Below are 22,682 nucleotides of genomic sequence, written 5' to 3'. Positions count from 1 at the left end.
CACTGGAGAACCAAAGGCAGGTGAATCCCTGGGGTTCACTGGCCAGATGTAGCCTGCTTGGTGAGCTCCAGGCCAGTGAGAGACCCAGTCTCATAAAAGAAGTATGGCAGTCCACGAGGAATGACACAACTGTTGACCTCTGGCCACACATGCACACACGTTCACATACATGAACACAAACAGGTATAGATACACATGTACACACAAGCATGGCAGAGAGCAAATGTGTAAAAGTGAATACCCTGTGCCTTTTCTAGACTTCCCTCTGCCCCTGGCCCCAACCACCCCCTGTGCAAGTCAGGACTGAGCAAAGGTGAGAGATATTTGTACCCAGGGCACTGAAGAGACACACTTACATTCCGTTTTCTGTAAGGATGTTGTCCTTTGTCCCAGACAACACTAACTTGAGATACCCCCAACCCCCAACTCTGGGATTTGGACATTTTAGAAGCAAACTCTCTTTGGTCTGTGCTGAAAGCAGGTGTTGTACTCACAGATGGGCTTATTTGAAGGTCATTGCCCATGTGATGATGGAAGCTATCGGGCCACCGAAGGCGACAGGATGAGCAGTGCCTCTCAGTTTAACTTCAAAGGCCGAAGCTGAGCTGAGGTCCCCCTGACCAGGAAGAGGTCGGTTTCTTTTCCATGTTCAGCTGACTGAATGAGGCCTATGGTGGTTAATACTGGTTGCCAAGTTGATAGAATCAAGAACTGTGTAGAAAGCAAGCTTCTGGGTATGGGGGTCCAGCCTCTGCCTGGGAGGAGGATAAAAAAGAGGGGGCGGTTGGCGCAATGCTGATTCAGTGACTTGGAGTCAATAGTGGAGCAGCTGTCAGTTCAAGAGCTCTCTCTGCTCCCAGGATTCTTGTCCTTCTCCTTTCTCCCTCTTTTTCCTTCTTCCTTTTCATTCTCTTGCCTTCTCTGGATCAGAGAACTGGAACCCAGCCTTTTATTTACTAAAGCTACATCATCAAGGCTTTGAACATTGTTAATAACTTTTAAAAAAGAAATCCCTAAATTTGCATACATTCTATGAATTCAGAATCATTAGTTCTAACCTCTGACTCCTTAGGACTGAAACTAAAGACAACACAAAAGCACATTTCCTTATAGTTTTACGCAGCCTGTTCCTCATGGGCAGCTGGGCACAGCTCTTATGGTTTCCTGGTACAGCAGACAGCAGCCGTTAGAACAGAAAGGTGACAGATTACTAAGGACAAAATAATTTCCTGCAAAATTCTTAAATTTATGCAAGTAAAGTCAGCATTGTCGTCTTCAATCTTTCAAGTATCTAGGAGAACAAAGTACATCAGTACATCATTTTCAATTCTCTCATCTTTGTTTCCTGGCAACTCCAAGGCCTCATGGATTCTCTCCTTCTAATACTGTTCGTTTCTAGCTCATATACCAGCCTTCCTCCCATAAGATAAACCCATCTATCATGGCTTGTTTTCTATAGATTCCTCTTTCTTTTCCTGTCCATGCCTTTTCTTCTTCAGACCATCTTAACTCTCTGTCCTTGATGTCCCCAAATTCACCCTGGGGTCAGCAAATGGACCAAAGAGTACGTGTATCCAAGTTCAAGGCCGAGTCTCGAAATGAGCAATTTCTACAAAGGATCATATAGGCTTTCAAGGCCCCTGTGGTTATGTTGTCTAGATCTTCTCCCATGGCCCCAAAGGCCAAGAGGAAGGCCTGTTCTTCGTCCTCCACAGCCTCATGGCCACCTTCATTCCTCATTCCTGAGAACCACATCGGTTCCATTTATTATGAAGTGATTAGCTCTGAGAAATGGGGGCAGTATATTCCCCAGAAAGAAAGACTTTCTGTAAAAATAGAAGAGACGGCAGGTCAGCTTCAGGGCAACGGCAACCACCAGCACATGACACGGGGACCAAGAGGCTGGTGATCCTGCCAGGGCTAGAATTTTGTCACACCTCCCTTTATGCAGCCATGCTGGGCCTGGCGTCTGGGCATGTCTGTGTAGGGTTCTAGAGGTTAATGGAGGTGAGAAGGCAGAACTAAGCTGAATGCTGCACATTGTCATCTATGGGCTTAACCTTGGACTGAATAAGGAGGACAAAGTGAGCTGAGCATGAACATTCGTCCCTCTCTGCTTCCTGACTGCAGGTGCTGTGACCAGCTGCCTCGTACACCTGCATTTCCCTTCCTCAGACTGAGAGTCAGACGTACATTTATTTACCTAAATTGCTTTTTGTCTTGGGTATTAGTCACATTCCTGCTGTTGTGATAAACCACCATGAGCAGCAGCAATTTATAGAAGAAAAAATTTATCTAAGCTTACAATTCCCAAGGCACATCATGGCAGCAGGCAGCAGGGAACAAGCAGGAGGCAGCAGGTACCATGGCAGGAACAGCTGTGTTCGAGCTCACATCTGGAATGATAAGCTGGAAGCATAGCACACTCAGAATAGTGCAAGCATTTAAACTATCTGAAAACATCTCCAGTGACATACTTCTTTGAACAAGGTTGCATCTCCTAACCCCCACCCCCAACAGTGCTATCAACTGGGAACCAAGAATTCAAATGCCTGCGATTTATGGAAGACATTTTTTTTTTTAATCCAAGCTATCTCATCCAGTCCTTGTCAGAGCAAGGAGAAAAGTCACTGAGGTGGTTTGAAAGGGAATGACCCCCACAGGCTCACAGATCTGAATGCTTGGTCATCAGGAAGTGATACTATTTGACAGGAATTAGGAGGCGTGGCCTTGCTGGAGTAGGTGTGGCCTTGTCAGAGGAAATGTGTCACTGAGGGTAGGCTTTGGGGTTTCAAAAGCTCAAGCCAGGCCCAGTGTCTCTCTCTTTCTGCTGCCTGAAGATCTGAATATAGGACCCTCATCTACCTTTCCAGCACCACCGACTGACTATGTGCTCCCATGAACATTGCCATTGAGATGATGGACGAAACCTCTGAAACTGTAAGAAGCCCCAGGTACAGGCTTTCCTTTGAGGAGCTGCTGTGGTCATGATGTCTCTTCACAGCAGTAGAACACTGACTAAGACAATAAGTAATGCAAGGTCCACCACACTATGGAAAATAAACATGCAAAATAAAAAACTCATTCAAAATCAAGTCAGAAATAACCAGAGTAAAGCTTGACCTGGCCCTACAGCGCAAATGCAGTGGCCTAACATTAACCATCAGAGAGCCTCCCCAGAAACACTGCTGACATCACAACAAGGCACGTTTCTGTATATCAGGCCTCACCTTCTGCTTATCTGAAATCTAGAATGTTTCTATTGGTTCTAGCCCCAGGAACCTCTCAGAAGAGCTGTCACTGCTGCCGCCCAACCTACATCCTGAGGACAGGAAAGTCCATTTTCCTGGACAGAGACCTTAATACCGTTTGTCTGAGAAAGGGACAGCCAAACAGAGTATCCATTCCATCCCCCAATAAGGGTGATAATGGGGTGTGGTGGCAGACCAGACAGTCACCTTTCTATCCCTCTCCTCCTACCCCACTCCTGGTAATAGTTTTCTTTTTGTAAAGACCACACTTCAAATGTGCTGTGAAAATACGAACTAGATCTACATATGTAATGAATTGAGAGACTCGTGGTTACAAACATTACTGTTTGAGAAGTAGGCGAGGGCTAGGCCCCTCGGAAACATTGGGGCTCCGACTCAGATCCCTCCTTACACCCAGGCTGTCTGTGGCAAACAGAGGCAGGCTGCTCAGTAACAGTCATTACGGCTAATGTACTGTGGTTACTTACTACTTGCCACTGGAACGGTTACTTCAAACAGCTTGACATACAAATCCATTGGGTACTTGTTACTTTGCTCACAGCTATGACAGAAACAACTTAACGGAGTAAGGTTTTCTGTTGCAGACGCTTGCACATGTGCTTGGTCAAAATATCACAAAGGAATGTGGCAGAGGAGGTGTCACCGCACAGAGGACAAGAAGCATGCTGTAGCAGGAAGTGTTTAGGAACAAGATTATCTCCAAGACACACCTTCCAAAGATCTTTCTCCGACCTGGCACCACCTTCTAAAGATCTATGAACCTCCAGAAAAACACTGCTATTTGTTAAACTTTCAAACCCAGATGTGGCTGAGGTGCCAATTTAACGCATCAAAGCGGACCTGGCATCCAAGTTCTTCCAGCAGCCCTCAGTTTCTGTTATAGGGCATGGCTGGCATCCCAGCCCATTACTTTGAATGCCCCAGTCCAGAGGCTGGGCTGCCCTTCCCCCAGAGGCTCTTCCCTATACAGTCCAGACATTTTGGTTACCACCATTTTTGTGCCTTTGGCCTCCTGGGCTGCTGTACCTGGCTCCCTTCTCCCCTCTTTCTTTCCCCTCCCCCTCTTCCCACTTGTCCCAGTTTTGGCTTCTCATAGATGTCCCTACCTCTGGCTGTGCTCTCCCACATGTCTACAATAAACTTTCTCATGTGCAAGTTATAGCATCATCTAATTTTCTCACCAACCCAATAACCTTATGTGTTCTAATTGTTCTTGTTTGACAGGTAGGGAAACTGAGGTGCAGAGAAACTAATTTCTAGGATCATACCTTCAGTAAGTGGTTGTATTAGGATAAACTCAAGTAGTTGAGACGTGAGCTCGTTTGCATTTCTGTTCTAAATCGCTAGGACTTGTGTCTGACTCTAGTTCAAGGTCATGACACAGTCATCCTAACTCCATTAACCACACACACATTTCAGGCTTACACGTGTTGAGAAGAAAGTTTACCAACTTGGCAAATCCTAGGAATTCCCCTGCAGTGTTTAACAAAACTATCCTCTTCTTGGAGATCTGAATTCAACATTTCCACTTTGAAATCTGGATTGGTAGCAAGTCTGAGGGCTGTAGTTCAGCATAATGGCTTTTGAGTTGAACAGATTCCATTTTGACTTGCCACCCTGTAACTCTTAGCTCTCAGGAGTTGTGTCTCTTTCTGAGCGTCAGCTTCCCCAAGATGACGGGAGCAATGAGACAGGGAGTTAAACGCAAAATTCTTCGGGCAATGCCTGCTGCATAGCAAGAGAAAATAAAAATCAGTGACAGAGTAACAGTGACAATGTCTAGGCAGTAAGATGTCTTAAAGGCTCTTGAGATTATGGTGGGCAGTTTGGAAGGGTTGCAACATAAAACTTATATCAAGTTGAAATGGAATTTCAGATAAACAATATTTTAAAAGTAGCTGCATAAGTATCTCCCAAATACTGCACAAGATATACTTATGCTAACCCCCCCCCCCCTTTTTTTTTTTTTTTTTGCTATTCTTGTTAACCTGAAAACCCAAATGAAAACCCAAATTATGAAGCGGCCCTATGCTTGTTAAATAAGACAACTCCAGGCCTCAAAGCCTCAACACCCAGTCAGTTCCAGTGCAAATTGGACTCTGATCAGGCACAAGGGTCGATCCCAGAGGGGTGACAATCCTTGTCCGGCCCAGGCAGTACTAGCAGCACCCGGAGCGGCCCCGCCCCGCCCATCCCTCCCGGAGCCTAGGACGGGTTCCAGAAGCTGTTCCAGGCGGGGCTGTCGGGTGGTGAGAAGTTGCTCCCTCCTCCCACAGAACGCGCCCAGGCAAGGCGAGTGGCTCGCCATGACAGCTGCGGAGGCGGCGGATGTTTTCCACAGAGCCCGGGGCAGGACCCTGGACGCGTTTTCCTCAGGTACTACTACTGCTCGGCTCTTCACTCGGGAAGGGGGATTCCAGAGCTGCAGAACCTTCAGCGCAGGGAACCTTCCGGTCGCGGGAGCGCACTTCCAGCCGGACCACTTCGCGGGTGCATACGGCACCGGGACCGTTGTAGTAGTTGCGCCTCCCTCGCGGTGCTGGGTTCTTCGTTGGCCTTGACCTGACCTTGCAAACATCAAACTAAAAAACCTAATAGAAGTCGGGCGGAAAAGGCCGAGAAGTGAATAACTGCTTGGGCGCTGCCCCGAGGCCCGTCTTCCGACTTCCTCTGTAGAACGGGACCACTGCAAGCTTATGGGGGTGGGGAGCACCTGACAAGTGCGGGGCGTGTCAGAGGCCATTATTTGTAGTGAGACTGTATTTTATGTCCGTCTGTTTAAGGTAACCGTAGAGAGGGAAGGCATTCTGGTCCTGGTAGCGTTCTTGGACGTTGGTCTTAGATAATCTTGCCCCTCTGTCTTGTTTCAAAGGGAGGGAGCATTAACATCAGAATATTTCTGTAACCTAGGATGGGACACATGCTAGGTATTAAGCAAATGCTAGGCCTTGAGCTACTCAGAAGATTCGCAGTTGGTTCCTGTTTCCCTCTGTTTAGTTTGGATCTTTGGGGTTGATTCTTCTCTGGCACTTGGATTAGAACCACAGGAACGTTTACCTTTCTTATCTAGTTATCCAGCCTCTAATTTGCCTGAACTGCTCTGAAAAGAAGCAGGCTGGTTCCAAACCTTGGGGGACCTTGGCACCTGCTCTTCTCTGCTCCCATGGGCCCTAGGAACTAGGGACTAGAAAGTCTGGCACCTTCTCAGCCTTCGAATCCTATTTTCAAGTTCATCTCCCTCAGACTTACCTCTGCCTAACTAGCCAAAGAAGATTAATCCTACAGTTCTCTGCTAGGTCTTTGTTTCTTTTCCCTCTTTGCTATTCAAAGTTCGGCACAGGTGTGCACAGTCGATAGATGGTTGTCTGGGGAAAACCCAATCTTCAGTGGTACCATTTTCTACATATTTGAATGTGTCTTAGGTTTTTTCCCCCCAGCCTATATATTTCTGAGATGCATCCATGTTATTCTAAGTAGTTATTCTTCCTTCTGAACCGTATCCCATTGATTGAACATAGGTGTTGTATGTGTTGTTAATGGATGTGCTGAGTCTTCTCCAACTTGGTGTCTTTCTTCTCTTTGCTTCTCCACATTTTTCTTTGCCACCATGTTCTAGGAGTGACTGCCCTGGACTTGCAGCAATGAGCTCTTTGCCCTGTTCCTTAGATAGGCAGGAGAGCTGGGCAAGAAGATACTTAGCCAATGGGAAGCGTCTACAGGAGACCAGGGGGAGGGGAAACAATCACCCGAATGTTTATTCCTGAACTCCATGCCATTTCAGAGTTCTCGTTTGTAGGCCCTGCTTCTCCCAACAATCTTTATATTCTTGGACTCTATTCCCAGATCAGGGTGTCTGAGTGACAGTGCCTTCTGCCTTTTGGATGCTAAAATGTTCCTCATAGTTTCTTTATATACATCCCATCCCAAATAATCCCTTTAGGAAACGACTCAGGCATTTTTCTTAGTTTTAGTATGTTTACTATTTCTTCCTTGTCCTGCCTGGTAGTTACATGTTATTCATCTTGTAAAGAGTATTGTAGTAAGCCTTTTTGTATAACTGTCTTCCGTAAACACATGGGAGCATTTCTTTAGGAGCAGGGGTATGAGTTATAGGGTGTCATCATCCCCAGATTTGCTCCATTGCCTTCCAGAAGGGTTGTAACTGTTTATGTTCCCCCTGGCAGACTGGAAGAGTTTCCTGCTATAGGCTTCTTTCCAGTCTGAGAAATACCATGTTTTACTTATACTCTAGTAGTTGTGAAGAAAAGAGAAGGAAAGGGTGACATTCCCAGACCTCAGGCTCTAAATCTAGGCATGGAGTCATGGCACAAAAGTAGTAATCCTTGCCACCCAGTAGCCATCAGAGTGAGAGGAGTCAGGATGTGTGTACTGTCCTTGCTGGAAGAGGGGGCAGAGCAGCGACTGACATCAGAAAGTAAGGAATAGTATCAAATTTATGAAATGGATTTGAGATACCATTTGGAATCCTGAGTCCTGGGAAATTTAGGGAGGTGGGAGTGTGTGCCCTGCAGGGGGAGTAGACAGTGCTGCCTTAGATTTGGAAACATTCTGAAGGGGAACAGTGTTCCATTGTGGATGGTTCCTGTGCATTGTTGGTACTGTGTGTTCCTTAGCATGTGTTTCTATTCAGATGAGTGCAGCATACACTGAAGATTCAAAAGCAGAAATACCACAGAAATGTACATGGATATACTCAGACAGATGCTCCCAGGGCAGTCCAGTCACTGTAGAAAGTAGAGCCTAAGTCCATGGAGACAGATCTCACACCTCCTTCAAAGGAGTTCTGTTAACTCAAGTAGCTGTCCCAGATGTACACTTCACTCACCCCAGGAATTACCCACCCCAACCAAATGTGATTCCTGAGCGACAGAGCTTCTGTTCCTCCAGGCATTTGATGAGTGAGTCTCAGTTTCAACCATCCATTCCTCAGTAACAAAATCTGCTCTGTTGATGAGGGCTCACATTCTTAAGGCGTGTTCAGATGCTCATTTTAATTAGGCAAATTGGTAATTATAGGTCTTTGACACATATCCTAATTAGGACTCTCTTCAGCTAGCATGTAACTTCCTTCTCAGAGGTTTACCACATCTGTTCTGAAGAAATTCTGAAAGGGAGAAATCGGGACAAAGGTGCTTTTTAAAACTGTATTTGAGGGCTGGTGACATGGCTCATCGGGTAAAGGTGTCTGCCACCAAGACTGACAACCTGACTTTGATTACGGGAGCCCACGTGTTAGTAGAAGACCAACTGTCATAGGTTGTCCTCTGGCCTCCAGGTGAGTGCCATTGCATCTCTACACCCACACCCCACAAAATAAATAATAAAATTGAACTTAATTGTTCAAGGTCCCCAACTTATCCTATCAGGATATTTCCACCTCCTTGGGTAGCTTTCTTTAAAAGATTGTTTTGGGGACTGGAGAGATGACTGAGCAGCTAAGAACACCTCCATTTTGCTAGAGGATCTGGCTTCAATTCCTAGCATCCAAATCAGGTGGCTTACAGCCACTTGTAACTGTAGATCAAGGGCATATGACACCCTCTTTACTGGCACCCAGACACATGTGGTGTGCATTCACACAGGGAAACACAGAAATACAAAATAAAATAAATTTTAAAAGTATATTTTTAAAATAATAAAAGATCATTTCTCTGAACACCTCTGCAGCTGCCTTGTAGGAACTGATGGTTTTTGTTAGTTTTAAACATTTCTGTTTTCCTTGTAAATCCTCTCACTGGCGAGAGTAAGTGAATTCTCACTAGAAATAATCAAGTTTTAACAGTTGTAATAGGGCAGGAGATGAAGTGAACGCTTCAGGTGTACCTTCTCATTTAGGACAAATTAGTTCTTTCTCATTTGAAGAGGGATCTGTTCCATAAAAGCTGTGGGAGTGGACAGATTTGGCCCAGCAGCCTAAATCAATACTGGGTTTAATCACAGTAGCTGGACTTTGGTTGGTTGTGGAAGGCCCTGTGCTGATAACTGAGCTCTAAGCAGTTAACCAGGTGCGCTGTAGCTCAGTGACTGTAGCCAGTTACATTGTGTCCTGTTCTCGCTGCTGGCTCTACCGCTGCCTACTCACACGTCGGTATTGCTTGTTATGCGTTGATCAAATAACTGAGCGAAATTCAATCGGCCGAAGGAAGTTCCCTCTTGATAGTTCCTGTGACTAAACAGAAATGTTCCTTATTGTAATTACCAGCTATGGGATCTGGTGATCAGTGCACATTTACATGTTTTAAAGGCCATGCTTAAAAAACAGTTTTTAAATGAGTTTATTTGAGATAGGCTGTAGCTGAGGCTGATCTGGAACTAATGAGCCTCCTGCCTCAGTCTCCTTAGTGCCTGGATTCCTGCTGGGTACTTGATCGGGAACATAGTTACTGTAACATTCATTCCCATTGCGCTTACAGCTTGTTTTCAGTAATGCCCCAGAGTGATGCAGTATTGTGTCCTCCTGAAGGCTGTAGGTGCTCCCACCCCCACCCGTCACAGGTGTCCTGCACTCCTGTGCAGATAAGTCTTATTTGGACATTTCCTGTGAATAGAGTCATGAGGCTTTTTCCTGGTTGGCTTCACCTCAGAATGCTTCAGAAGACATCCACACTATAGCAGGCACCTAGTGCTTTGACCCCTTTACTGCATCAAACTTCATTGTGTGAATAACTAAATTTCTGTGTCCACTCATTGATAAACATCTGGATTTTTTATACTGATGGGTATTCATTAAGACATTGTTTAAACGAGTAGGTAATATGAACAGAGCGAGTCTTTATATTTTTGTCTGTTTGTGTATAGCATCTTTATAGCAGAGGTGTAGGTTTGGAATTTCTGGGCCATCCAGTAGCTGTACCTCCTGACCAGCAGTGCCTGGAGTTAAAAGCAACTCCAGGAAGAAGGGTTTATTTTGGTTCACATTCTGAGGTACAGTTCATGGCAGGGGCATGGGCGGAGGGGATCTCGGCTGTGGCAGCTGAGGGTACAGCAGGAAGCAGAGAGAGACACTGGATGCTGCCCTCCGTCCTCTCTCCTTCTTCAGTCAGCCATATTCACAGCTGGTCTTCCGTCGCCAGTAAAACCCTCTGGAAACACCCTCATAGACATGTACTTTGCACAGTAATTAACTAATTCCAATGAAGTTGATTAGCCACAACAAATAGGGTTGAGTTTTGTGTACTTAATGGTCACTGGTAGACCTCAGAAGAAATACTTACTAAGATCATTAGCTATTTTTAAATTGTGGACTTTTGTTTGTTTGTTTTTTCTAATAAATGAGCCAAAAGAGTTCTTATTTCTAGGCCAGGCTTCTTAGCGAACGTCTGATGCACAGGTTTTAGGTGATGATGATGTCCTGGTGATCAGCTTTTCCTTTTATCATGTCACATCTATAAAATATTTCTTCCCTAAGTTGCAGGTCACAAAGACTTAATCCAATATTTAATATATTGTATAGTAAGAACTCTTGATTTAGGACAAGGCTTCTTTTTTTAAGTCTGTAGAGAGCCAGTGGGTTACTTACTGGGTAAAAGCACTCACCACGAAAGCCAGGCGACTGGATTTCCATGTCTGGAACATGGATATATTCCACACAGTTGTAACCCAGCAGTCCCACGGCAGGATGGGAGACAGGGAACTGCAGACCATGGAGCTTGCAGGCCAGGTGTCCTGGAGTATACAGCAGAGAGAAGGAGCAAAGAACCTGCCTCAGAAACAGGTACAGGGCAAGGCCCGACTTGCAAAGTTCACCCTTGCCTGTTAGGCAAGGGCTCAACCACTGGCCTACCCTTCTAGCCTCTCCAGGTGATTTGTTTCTGTGATGTAGAGGAAAGGCCTACATGATAGGATGCTCTCATGGTTACTTTCTTTTCTACCTGTAGCTAAACAGTTTAAAACAGAAAGAATGCACTGTGGCTTTTAACATTTTACCTTCAGGTAGACCATAAACACACACTGCTTTACACATTTACACACCTTTTTAAGGTCAGGCAAGCACCTGTCTTGGCCTGAATGTATTGATGGACCTGGTGTGACTTTTTTTCTATGAGCACCAATGAAAGAGTCTTTTTCAGTTGCACATATCCTCCCACCCCACCCCTGTAGACATGTAGTCAATTAAAAATCACTCTGGGGACTTCTTAGGTGCATATTTTTCCTTTTTGACATTTGTCCTCCCAACACCCAATTTAATGGCGTTTTATATTTACCAGCTCATGTTTATTGAGTCTCTCCCCAAAGTGTTCATCTTAATTAAAGACACACTTAGAGTTGGAAACACATTTCTTTTTTTTTTTATTGAAAAGCTTTAATTTAAAAAACAAAGATAAATGTACATTTTTGCATAGAAGTATACGAATACATTTTTAAGATTGTAATTAAGTATTTGTGGGTACATATACATACACATGTACATATGTAACAACAATATAGGAAAAGAGGGTATTAGTTTGAGGGGATGGGAGAGAAAATGGGAGTGGTTGTAGGAAGGAAAGGTGGATGTGATACAGTTCTATTTTAATTAAAATATATTCTTTTTTTTTTTCTTGAACTTGACACAGTCTGTGAGTTGTTTCTGGGGTGTTCAGAGCTTTCTGGGGTTAGTATCCCATTATCAGTGACTGCATATTATGTCTGTTCTTTTGTGAAACACATTTCATTAAATCAGGCAAACTTCAAAGTCAGCAGCACCAACAGACTGGGGACAGGTCACAGGAAGCATGCAGTGGCAAAGCGAGCCGCTGAAGGCCAGGTGCCCAAGTATGCAGCGTGCAGGAAGGTGAAGTGCCAACAAGAGCTGAACCACTGGCTGACCTCTGAACGACATTATCTTCTGCAGAAAGCTTCCGCAATGCCAGCCAGACCTTCCAGGCACCCTTGGCTGTCTGTTCAGAATAGAATCTTCTTACAGAGACGGCTGACAGACAACTTCTATGTCTGTACACTGCCCACATTTTAACCTTGCCACATGCTTCAGTGAGAAAAAGCCATTGATGCAGAGCCGGGGCAGTGGCTGACCCCAGCTGCCTGGGAACTCCTGGCCTTCTGCCCCTCCCCCAAGCCAAATTTAGTGTGCAGATAAGTCAGACACTAGGGAATAAATAACCACATTCTGCATAGCCTTCTTTAAGAACAGAAAACCAAAATTCTCTTTTCATGTCAATACCACCTGGCCTCACTTATAAAACAGGTACAGAGCTTGGTAGATGTGCTGTAGAGCACAGCTAATGGTCACCTACACGCTGACTTTGGTTTATTCTGGCTTCCTGTGTCTAGAGGCATTTCATGGTGTAGGTTCTTACCCCAGTGAATGGACAGGGCCAGAGGCTTTACTGACAAGTCCTTACCTTTGTTGCCCAGGCTGCTCTTCCTCCAGGGCTTCTCAGCTCACTTGTTAACCTAAAGCTGAGGGATCACTAGTGTCTTTGGTTGTTTATCCCTCCTCTGTCCAATTTATCCCTGCTCTTGTCCTTGGGGGCACACTGACTTTGTCTACCATTCTACCCAGTGGCCACCCCCAGCTCACACGTGAGCAGTTCCAGCAACCTTATGCACTCACCCTGTCCCAACATTTTCTCAGTGACACCGTGGAGATGTTGGGGGTTGTTCTGTTGCTATTGTTTGCAGTGCTGAGATGAAATTCAGGGACTCCCACATTCTGGGGTAGATCTTTTCTATGGGGCTATCCCACTAGACAAACAAGTTTGGGATCTGTTACCCCTACACTAGGCTATTTTCTGTCTTTCTCCCCTGTGCCACCTCCAAGTTGTAGTTGAAGAAGCCTGTGTTGCTCATCTTCTAGAACTTTGTCCTCAACACTTATTTTAATCCATTCTTGTCCTTGGTGACACTTAACGGCAGTTCACAGTGCACTCTATCCTTAGGATTCTGTGGTCTTTCCTGCCTCTGGACATTGGCTGGTGGTCAGGCCCACTCAGGAGTCATGTAATAGTGTGGAAATGGATGGGTCCCTGCATGTGTTTCTGCCCCACACACTGTGCATTCTCTAGACAAAAGAAAACTAAAACAGAAAGGAGTATTCGGCACACCACTAGCATTCCTCACACCCACACTGGACAGCCATTCGGTGTGACTGCTCAGAGGCTCTGCCTGCAGCCACACTTCCAGGTCTCCCTCAGGCCCCAGTGAGTCAGTGACTGCCAGTGTCTCAGTGCAGAAATAGGGATGTGGCAGAGGTCTAGCCAACAGCTACCCAAAACAGGCACCCCAAAATGGCACAGGAAGGTCCTGGAAATGTCTTACTGTTCTCCAGTAATGCTAAGTGTCACCTGGCCAAGAAGTCTTGTCCTGTTTGTCTCCAAAGAGTTTCGAAAGTCTTCACTTTTAGGTGCTAATGGTGGCAGGCAAGGTGTCTCAGAAGTCTTTTTTTGGTTTGCTTTTTAGTGCATTTGAACTAAAATGTGGGTAAATTTGCCCAGGTACCTGGGACAAGTAATTTGGCAATTCTGCAGATTGCTCTTATGATTAATTCTGTGGGGAGAGAAGTCCCTGAAGGACACTTTAAAATTACTTTCTGCACATTGTACAGCTCTCCCTGTGTAGGTGTGTGGTGTGTGACTTTTATCACATGCACAGTGGTACAGTTGTTGCTGTAGTCCACTTTAGATTCCTACCTTTCTGAACAGAAACCCTGCACCCTCATGGCTGTCACCAGTCCCCAGGCCCTGGACAGCCATTATGGAAGGGCACCGCACCTGCCATATCCAGCTTGGCATCTTATGATGAGCTGATGATAGACTAGAAAGAATCCCAGAGTAGTGAATTTTGTTTAGCAACCCCCCACACACTAAAATGAGATTAGCCCCTCAAGAATAAAAGTGATTTGCTGAAGACATTTAGGTTGTAGTTCATGCAGATTGCTGCTGCCGGGAGGAACTACAAAAGTGGATTTTGCTGGCATTTGCTCTTTAGCCTCCAGGTGGCTGTAAGGCCTTCCTGTTGTCACTGTTTTGTAACCAACACAGAATCTACGGTATGGGAAAAGTAGGGGTGTTGGGACAAAGCCTGTAGATACTTATTCTAAAATGCCATCAGCTGTTTTCCGAGTCACACTGTGTGTCAAGGGTCATATTCCAGGAGACTAGTCAAGGAGACTGATGGTAGTCATGGTGACTGTAGGTAAGGAGACTGATGGTAATCATGGTGACTGTAGGTAAGGAGACTGATGGTAATCATGGTGACTGTAAGTAAGGAGGCTGATGGTAATCATGGTGACTGTAGGTAAGGAGGCTGATGGTAATCATGGTGACTGTAAGTAAGGAGGCTGATGGTAATCATGGTGACTGTAGGTAGCCCACGCTGGGCCATTTGCTCTGCACATAGTTCAAATGCTTTGCATGTTAACTTCATAAGGAGGTGCCTTTATTCATTGTCTACAGAGAGGATAAGAAACTTGAATGTGTTACAGTTAGTAAAGAATAGAAATGGGATCGGGGCATAAACTCTTGAAACTCGGATTCTAGGCTACATGGGCCAGGTAAGGGTAGGTCACGGTGTGGTCTCACCATAGCCTCATGTTCTGCCTTGTGGCCTTACCCTTTCCCGGAGTGTGTCCCTCCCGGCAGCCTGCTATGCACTCTGCCTCGTAGTCACAATCCCGCCTGAGGTCCTAGTCAGTTTGGTGTCACATAACAGCCTCTCTCTGTTCACCTTTCCTGGTGGCTGTTCTGTAAGGCCTTAGGGGACATTGCCTACCATTGACAGTCTAGTATTTCACCTCAGAGTTGTGTCCAGAATTCATGATCCTCCTGCCTCAGACTTCTTCACGCTGGGATTACAGGAGTGTACCATGATGCTCAGCTGTTATGTGTTAAATAAAAGAAGGGAGTCAGAGTAGTTTCTGCTTTCAGGGGAAGCAGGGAGGCCCTGTGGAGGTAGCAGCGTGGCTGGCTGAGATAGATGAGACTTCATCAAAAAGAGTCTTGAGAGGGAATCAGTGCTGAAGATAGGTACTGGTCTGGCCAGTGCAAATGATGTTTCTTAGTTCACAAGTAAAGAGCATCCCTTGGAGGGATGGGAAGTATGGGTGTGTGAGAGGGGCAGATAGTGCTTCCTTTGGTTCTGGGTGGCTGTAGGGTGGGTGTCAGCAGGATGCCTGGCTTCTACCTACTGAGTTCAGTAGCACCACTATGATAGTTAAGATTGATTGTCATCTTGACAGGATCTAGAATCACCAGAGACACGCCCGTGAGGCATTAACCAGATTAGATTGAGATAGGAAGGACCCATCCTGTCTGTGGGAAGCACCATTTCATGGGTTGAAGTCTCAGACTAAATAAAACTGAGAAACTGAGCCAAACAGTACCATCTGTGACTGTCTGCTTCCCGACTGTAGATAGTTAAAATGTGAATGGCTACCTCAGGCCCTTGCCACTGTGACTACCATGGTGGACTGTCTCCTCAAACACTGGTCCATAACAACCTTCTTTAAGTTGCTGTTGTCAGGTGTATTATCACAGCGCCAGTGTTAGTAAAACAGCTACCCATTCATTTCCCACTATGACATGGGAAATGTCTCTAGACATTTATATTAAAATCATCCTGAGATGGCTAGGATGATTCCATGACAGGCTTCAAATTGGCAGTTAAGGAGTCTAGGCCTTAATCTCTGTTTCCACGAACTGGGCAATTGTAGCCAAGTCCCGGCCTCAGAAGCTTCCCTGACGCCTGGCCTGAGGCAAGGACAATGGGTCAGCAGCAGTTTCCAGACGTCCTCAGCTACTTCCTCAGTAACAGTTTCCAGACCTCCCCAGCAAGTTTCCAACCTCCACACCTCAGTAATGGAATGCCCATAGAGATGAACCCAACAGATTAGCCTAGAGGTCACCTACCCCAAAATGTTCTAATGTGCCTTAAAATCAGGCCTGCAAGCTTACTTGGTTGTCTCTGTCTTGGTAATGGGAGACCCCTGCATGCTAGGCTTCTGCAGAATACAGTTTGCGTTTCCATACTGTTTGAGTTCAAAGTGTTGTTCTTCGGTGAACCATGGATCCTTACAATCCTCTAATATGGGTGCTAAAACGTCAGCAACCATCCTACTCTGTTGAGTGTAGAGCCACTGGTGTGACTGATCTGTGATAGAAACATCTGGAAAAGCTTTGGCGTTATCCCAGCTCCCCAGTGTCAGAATGATCCAGCCCCGTGGCACCTCAACTGATCTCTGCCATGTTGGCTCCATGCCAGCCTTAAGGCAGGCTTGAATGACGCATGTGTGTTCTGGAGAGAGAAGCAGACATGGGCCTGCCATTGAGGAGAATCAGAGCACATGTGCACTGGGATGGGAGTGATGGGCAAGGTTTAGAACAGCATGGCGGCAGCCACTGCCTGGGTGGCCTGGAGAGAGGATTTTCAGAGTTGTTCTTGAAGCCCTGTTTCAGTTGGAACAGCAGAGCGCTGTTCCACATCCCAGGGGTTGTGGTACAGAACAGGAAGGCTACGGCAGGTAACGTAGGAGAGGAATGATGCAGTTTGGTTGGCTGTGTGAACTCAAAGACATGATCCCAAGGTTTGGAGACTGAGGGGATGATGAAGGAAATACATTAGCAGAAACAGGTCCACGAAGATGAAGACACTGAAAGCTTAGGGCACCCGGGAAGGAGCCAGGATGAATGGAGTGTATGAGGTCTGAGTGGAGCGCAGACTGTAGAGACGTCAGATTTAAGATACCGAATCCACGTCACACGTTCCCAGAAACAAACCTACCATTGCGCTCTGTGTTCTGCTCTCCTCATCTTAAAGTGAATTTTTGGCTGTCTAGTCATGCCATTTTGAGTTTGTTACTTTACAGGAGTCAACACCTTGGATTCTTAAATCTTTGTACTCTGTAATAATGTGAGATAGTTCTGCTGAGGCCTCTTAATCACACTGCTCAGCCAGGGTCTTATGCTGTGTGCCATGTTTGACCCAGCTCCACTTAGAAAGTGGGCTGGTTTGGATAAAAATGGCCCCTAGAGGGAATGGCACTATTAGGAGGTGTGGCCTTGTTGGAGGAGGTTTGGCTTTGTTGGAGGAAGTGTGTCTCTAGGGGGTTTGAACTTCTTAGAGGTTTCAGATGCCCAAGCCAGACTCTTGTCTTCCTGCTGCCTGAGAGTCAGGATACCGAACTTTTAGCCATCTCTCCAGCACGGTGTCTGCTTGCATGCCAGGACGATAATGGACTTACACCTCTGAACTTTAAGCCAGGCCCAGTTAAATGTTTTCCTTTATGCGAGTTGCCCTGGTAATGGTGTTTCTTTTCAGCAATAGAAACCCTAAGACAGGAAGTATGATTTTTTTCCCCTTTAGAGAAATTAAGAGATCTGTTTATCATCTTATTCTACCTTTAGCTATTCAAGGGTGTTTCTAAGTAGCATATCCTGGGTGCACACATTGTTATAGATGAGACACTGAGACACAATGACACACCTTGGCCTTCTCCTAGTCATGGGATAAGAGCATTGATTTATTGGCTTTGGGGGTTGCATTTACTGTAGTCAGTGACTAGCTAACAGAAGGATCTCTGATGTTTCTAATTTTCAGTATATATTAAAAGTCACCTTCCATTAACAGTTAACAAATGTGCCCACAAGGTAATGAAGTGGGAGAGAGGAAATGCATTAGCAGAAACAGGTCCAAGAAGACATTTACTCTGTGGTACTGAGAGTGCAAGCCGAAGAGAATTGCAGCCTGAATGTCTGTTTTTCAGCAGGACTTAGCACAGAAACAGTCTCAGAGGAAAGCTTAATAGGAGGCGGTGTGTGAGTCCTGCAGGCTTTTAAGATTCACCCTGTGTCAAGCTGCCTTGCACTTTATTAAACAGATGAAAAAATCTCAGAGGCTTTTTCTGTGCATGGTTTATTATACCTGAGATCCACTGTTAATCTGCCAATTTTGCAGGATGCTTGCCATGATAGTCTCTTACCAGGCAGCAGAAATTAGACTTAGCCAGGTCTTGTAACTCTGTGTATAGCAGATGAATTGGATTGGCAAAGCAAAGCTTTTTAATTTAAAGCATTTTTAAATTAAAAGTTTGATTTAGAAATTGGTGACAACTTTGGGAGATTGGCGTGTAATTTCTGTATAATCTCCATCAACAGTATGATCACCCCATCCAAGCCAGGGTGTGTGGTGGGCAGAGTAGGCCACTTGAACCTGCTTTTGCTCCTTGTACCATCTCTGGGTCTCTCTTCCCCACCGTGAATGTCCAGAGATGGGAACTAGATGGCGAACTGGACGTGAGTGAGCGAGGGCAAGTTCAGGGGCATAGAGAAAGACTGCACAGCTGCAGCCAGTCTTTGGCAGGTGTCTCGTGAGCAGTGAGGCCAGATTTTCCAAGAGAATTAAGAAATCCATATGCGCGTATGTATGTATGTATGTATTCTTAAATTCATATATATCATTCTTAAATTCATACATATATAATTCTTCACACATACATAATTTAAATGTTAGCGACAGATTTCAGGTTTTGTAAACAGTGTGTGGGTCCAGCAGACCACACCTGCCATCAGACTGAGTTTGGCATGTCTGGAGGAGAAGCTGGGTGTCTGGGCAGCAGCCGTCCCTTGAGTCAGCCCTGTGCTGTTGGCAGCGACTGTGGGTGTCACAGACGACTGGGAAAACGTCCCGGCCTTGCCAGCTTTATTTTTATGCATTCATCTCATTTACTGAGTCTCTCCATTTGAGGAAAACTTTTTGGAGACAAAATTGTCTATATGGAAATCAGCAACTTTGGGGCAGCCAGGAGCCCCTTCCAGATTTGTGCATCTCTTCAGCCAGAGATATTTGACTGCTCTTGGGCAGAAGGTATTAGCTGTGTGACCTTGAACTCAAGTCCCGAAAGTACCAGCCAGCCCTCAGTATCACCTTGGTTGAATAAAAAGCTGGCTAAGTCAACTCGTAGAATATTCTCATAACTCTGGTAGCCTCTATGGCTGAGCTTTCCAGCTTCCTGTGGATGGGCTAAAATAAATGGGCTTAACTGTGCTGTGTACTAGAAAGTCAGTAGCAAACTAGAAGTTTGCATGAAAATTTAGACCTGGGTTTTGTTTGCTTGCTTGCTTGTATTTAGTTTTGGAGATATTATCTTTATAGCCTAGGCTGACCTTGAACTCTAACTCTCTGTCTGTCTCTGTCTGTCTCTGTCTCTGTCTCTGTCTCTCTCTCTCTCTCTCTCTCTCTCTCTCTCTCTCTCTCTCTCTCTCTCTGTAGCTGAGTTTGACCTTGAATGCCTTATCCTAGTGCAGGAATTAAGGTATGTGCCTCTTCCTGACCCATGGCTTTAAATTAATGTCTGTGCCTCCTGGGATGCTTGCCTTGTGAGATTATGATCCCTGGTCTTTGTTGTTGGCTGTCACTTCATTGTGATAAAAAGCTCCCCAGAAGCAGTGGCTGGGTTCGGGGTAGAGGGTAGGGGTTTGAGTCATGTACAGTCACATGGTTTTCAGCTGACACCTCCAAATTGGCCAACACCCTGTTTGATGCTTATGAGAGGCTGTGAGCGCAGGGCTGACCTGGAGAACTCTGAGACAATAGGCTTGTGCTGTCCTAAGCTGCCTGTTCCTGGTAATTTGCCACTTAGCAATAGAGAGCTAATTGAATTTGTCAAAGAGTGGGTTAGAGATGGGGTCAGTAGATAACGTGTTCTCTAAGACTGAGTCTTCCCAAAATCCCATGTAAACCTAATCACAGCAATTCTATAGAGAGACGGGAGGCGGCAACAGAAGAATTTTCAGCAGCCCTAACCCCCTCCCCACGGGTTTATGGAACAGAAAAACAGCAGAGACCCTGTCTGAAGGTGGAAGACAGGGACTGGTATTTGAGTTTGCCCTTTGACCTCTACACACACACACACACACACACACACATACACGAGAGAGAGAGAGAGAGAGAGAGAGAGAGAGAGAGAGAGAGACAGAGACAGAGACAGAGAGACAGAGAGACAGAGAGACAGAGAGACAGGAAGACAGAGACAGAGAGACAGAGAGAGACAGAGAGATTGATTCAACATACACACAAGAATTAAAATGACACTCATTATGGACATTTTTATTCATTAGGTGTTTCCACTAAACATATGCACACTTTATTATGTGTAAACACTTTCTGCTGTGCCACTGTGCAGTGGACATGCCCTTGCTTATAGCTGTTTTCATTGCATGTCACAATGTCATAGAACAGAAATGTTAGAACTGGGGCCAGTGTGGTGGCCGAGTGAGTCAAGGAGCTTGACACCGTGTCTGATGACACTAGAACTGAGTTGAGTTCCCGAGACCTACACTGTGGACACAGCAAGCTAATTCCCAAAGCTTGTCCTCTGCCCCTAAGTACAAGCTCACATGTGCCCTTTCCCCAGCAACAGACTGTGAATTCTTCACTTAAGCTCCTTCCATTCAAGTAGTCTTGGGTTAATTTTTAAGAGCAATTTCAAATGTGATAATTGGATAGTCAGGGACAATACTGAGAAATGTGTAGGACCAAATACCTAAGCTAAATAAAGTCAGGGACAAAGACAAAACAACAAGAAAATAGAAAAAAAAAAAAAAAAAAACAGAAAAAGATACAACCACAAAATATTACAGTTAGCACAAAAGGTCCACCTCAGTTTTGGGGAACGGAGTCTCTTAGTGTCCGCCCTACCCAGAGAACCTGAGCCTGGTTCAGGCCAGCTCTCCTCAGATGTCAGGGGACCTGCATCAGCGAGGGACTCAACTGACTCTGAACATTGCGTGTCTTAACCCCTCCCTGCTGATGTCACTGGCTCCCAGCTACTGACAGTAGGCCACCAAGACCCCTCTTTACCCTGCTCAGCATCCACTGTTGCCAACGCCTTCTCCTTCTCCCTCAAGCCTCCATTTCTAGACAGTTCTACTTAATAAGACTTGTCTGGCATCTACCCCCTAAGTCTCTTAAGACTTCAGGAAGTTAGTGGGGAGAATGGGTGTCTACATGTGTGTTTCTCAGCAATGGCAGAAGTTCTGATTGTAAATCAACTATGTTGTTCTGAGCTGCCATGCTGGTGCTTCTGGAGGGTCTTGAGAAGCTGGGCTGTCCTAGGGTGGGCAGTAAATAGTAGCTTCACCCTAGAAAGGATGCTACAAAGGTCACCCTGCAGGTGACTGAGGCATGTCTGGACTTTGGAATTCAGTTTCATCTTGTAAAACTCTGCTGTTTGAGGGATAAAGGAGATGGGCACTCTCAGAGCAGCCCTCCTTCCAGGATGAAGTTTATATAACTCCACATCTTCAATTCAGCCTGTTCCTTTTATTTTTTTTTAATTTATTTATTATAGCTGTCTTCAGACACACCAGAAGAGGGCATCAGATCTCATTACAAATGGTTGTGAGCCACCATGTGGTTGCTGGGATTTGAACTCAGGACCTCTGGAAGAGCAGTCAGTGCTCTTAACCACTGAGCTATCTCTCCAGCCCTAGCCTGTTCTTTAATTTAAATATTTTTAGACTTGCTCTTCATGTGAGAACATAACTGGAGGTTAGAAGGTGGCTTTTGGGAGTCCATCCTCCCCTTCCACTGTGGGATAAAGGGTATTGATACTGAATTCGTGGTATCAGACTTGTACAGCTAGGACCTTTATCTGCTGGGCTATCTCTTGCTAGGTCAGTTTAAAACACAGATTCTCACCATGTAGCTCAGGCTGGCCTCTGATTCCAGCCCCTTCCATTTTCATGCCCAAGTGTGGGGTTTGGGGACGTTCTTGAGCAAAACTCTAGAAGATGCTAAGTCACCCAGCGAGATAGATGCAGTAGGTTGAGTACTGAAGGCAAGAACTGCGTTCCCTTTGGATCTGCAAATGAGAATTTCTGCAAAGGAGCTTTGACTATAAATGCAGATTGATTCAAAATCAGTGATTGCAAGTCCAAAGCCAAATTATCTTGGCCATCTTTAGCCCACTTAAAAGCCACTTACTGCCATCTTGTACATGTGGTCTAATGTCTTTGTAGCCATGAGTTAAATCACTTAGAATGTACAAACACAGTGCTAGGGTTTAGCAGTGCAAAGACTTAGACTGCTGGGCATCACACTGCCTGAGCCCCAGAACTGGGCTGCTCTGCGCTTGCCTTCCTGATATTCCCACCTCTGAAGAATGTCTAGATTTATGGGATTTATGATTTTCTTTGTTCTGTTATTTAAAAGCTTCCTGAAATTATTTCCATGTTGGAAAGTGGAATTTGGAGTAACCCAAATCCATGTTTGTGGGGCATGGTCTTGTATTTGTTTCCAGAATAAATTCTCTTCTCCCCTTTAAGGTGAAAGCTGTGTTTTTGTGCCAGGTAGAATCTATTTATTTTGTGCTTCATCATCATTAAAATTGACATTCGAAGTTTTCACTAAGTAAATGTGTAATGAAAGATTTATTTTAATAGCTTCAAGGACTAT

The 22,682-nt window shown here is 45.3% G+C and overlaps 1 protein-coding gene across 1 annotated transcript in view; it reads left to right on the top strand.

Moving 5' to 3' along the window:
• Window positions 1-5,510: 5,510 nt before the first annotated feature.
• CPPED1 (calcineurin like phosphoesterase domain containing 1) overlaps window positions 5,511-22,682 on the top strand; it is a 101,968-nt gene continuing 84,796 nt past the window's right edge. Inside the window, exon 1 of the mRNA XM_080908135.1 lies at window positions 5,511-5,648. Within this exon, the coding sequence (XP_080764261.1) occupies window positions 5,579-5,648 (70 nt within the window). The 5' untranslated portion in view covers window positions 5,511-5,578. The remainder of the gene's footprint in view (window positions 5,649-22,682) is intronic.

The sequence above is a fragment of the Micromys minutus genome (genome assembly GCF_963924665.1).
Source record: "Micromys minutus genome assembly, chromosome: 31".
NCBI classification, from domain to species: Eukaryota; Metazoa; Chordata; class Mammalia; order Rodentia; family Muridae; genus Micromys; species Micromys minutus.
The sequence above is the reverse complement of the archived record's forward strand: the minus strand, read 5'-3'. Positions and strand labels throughout refer to the sequence as shown.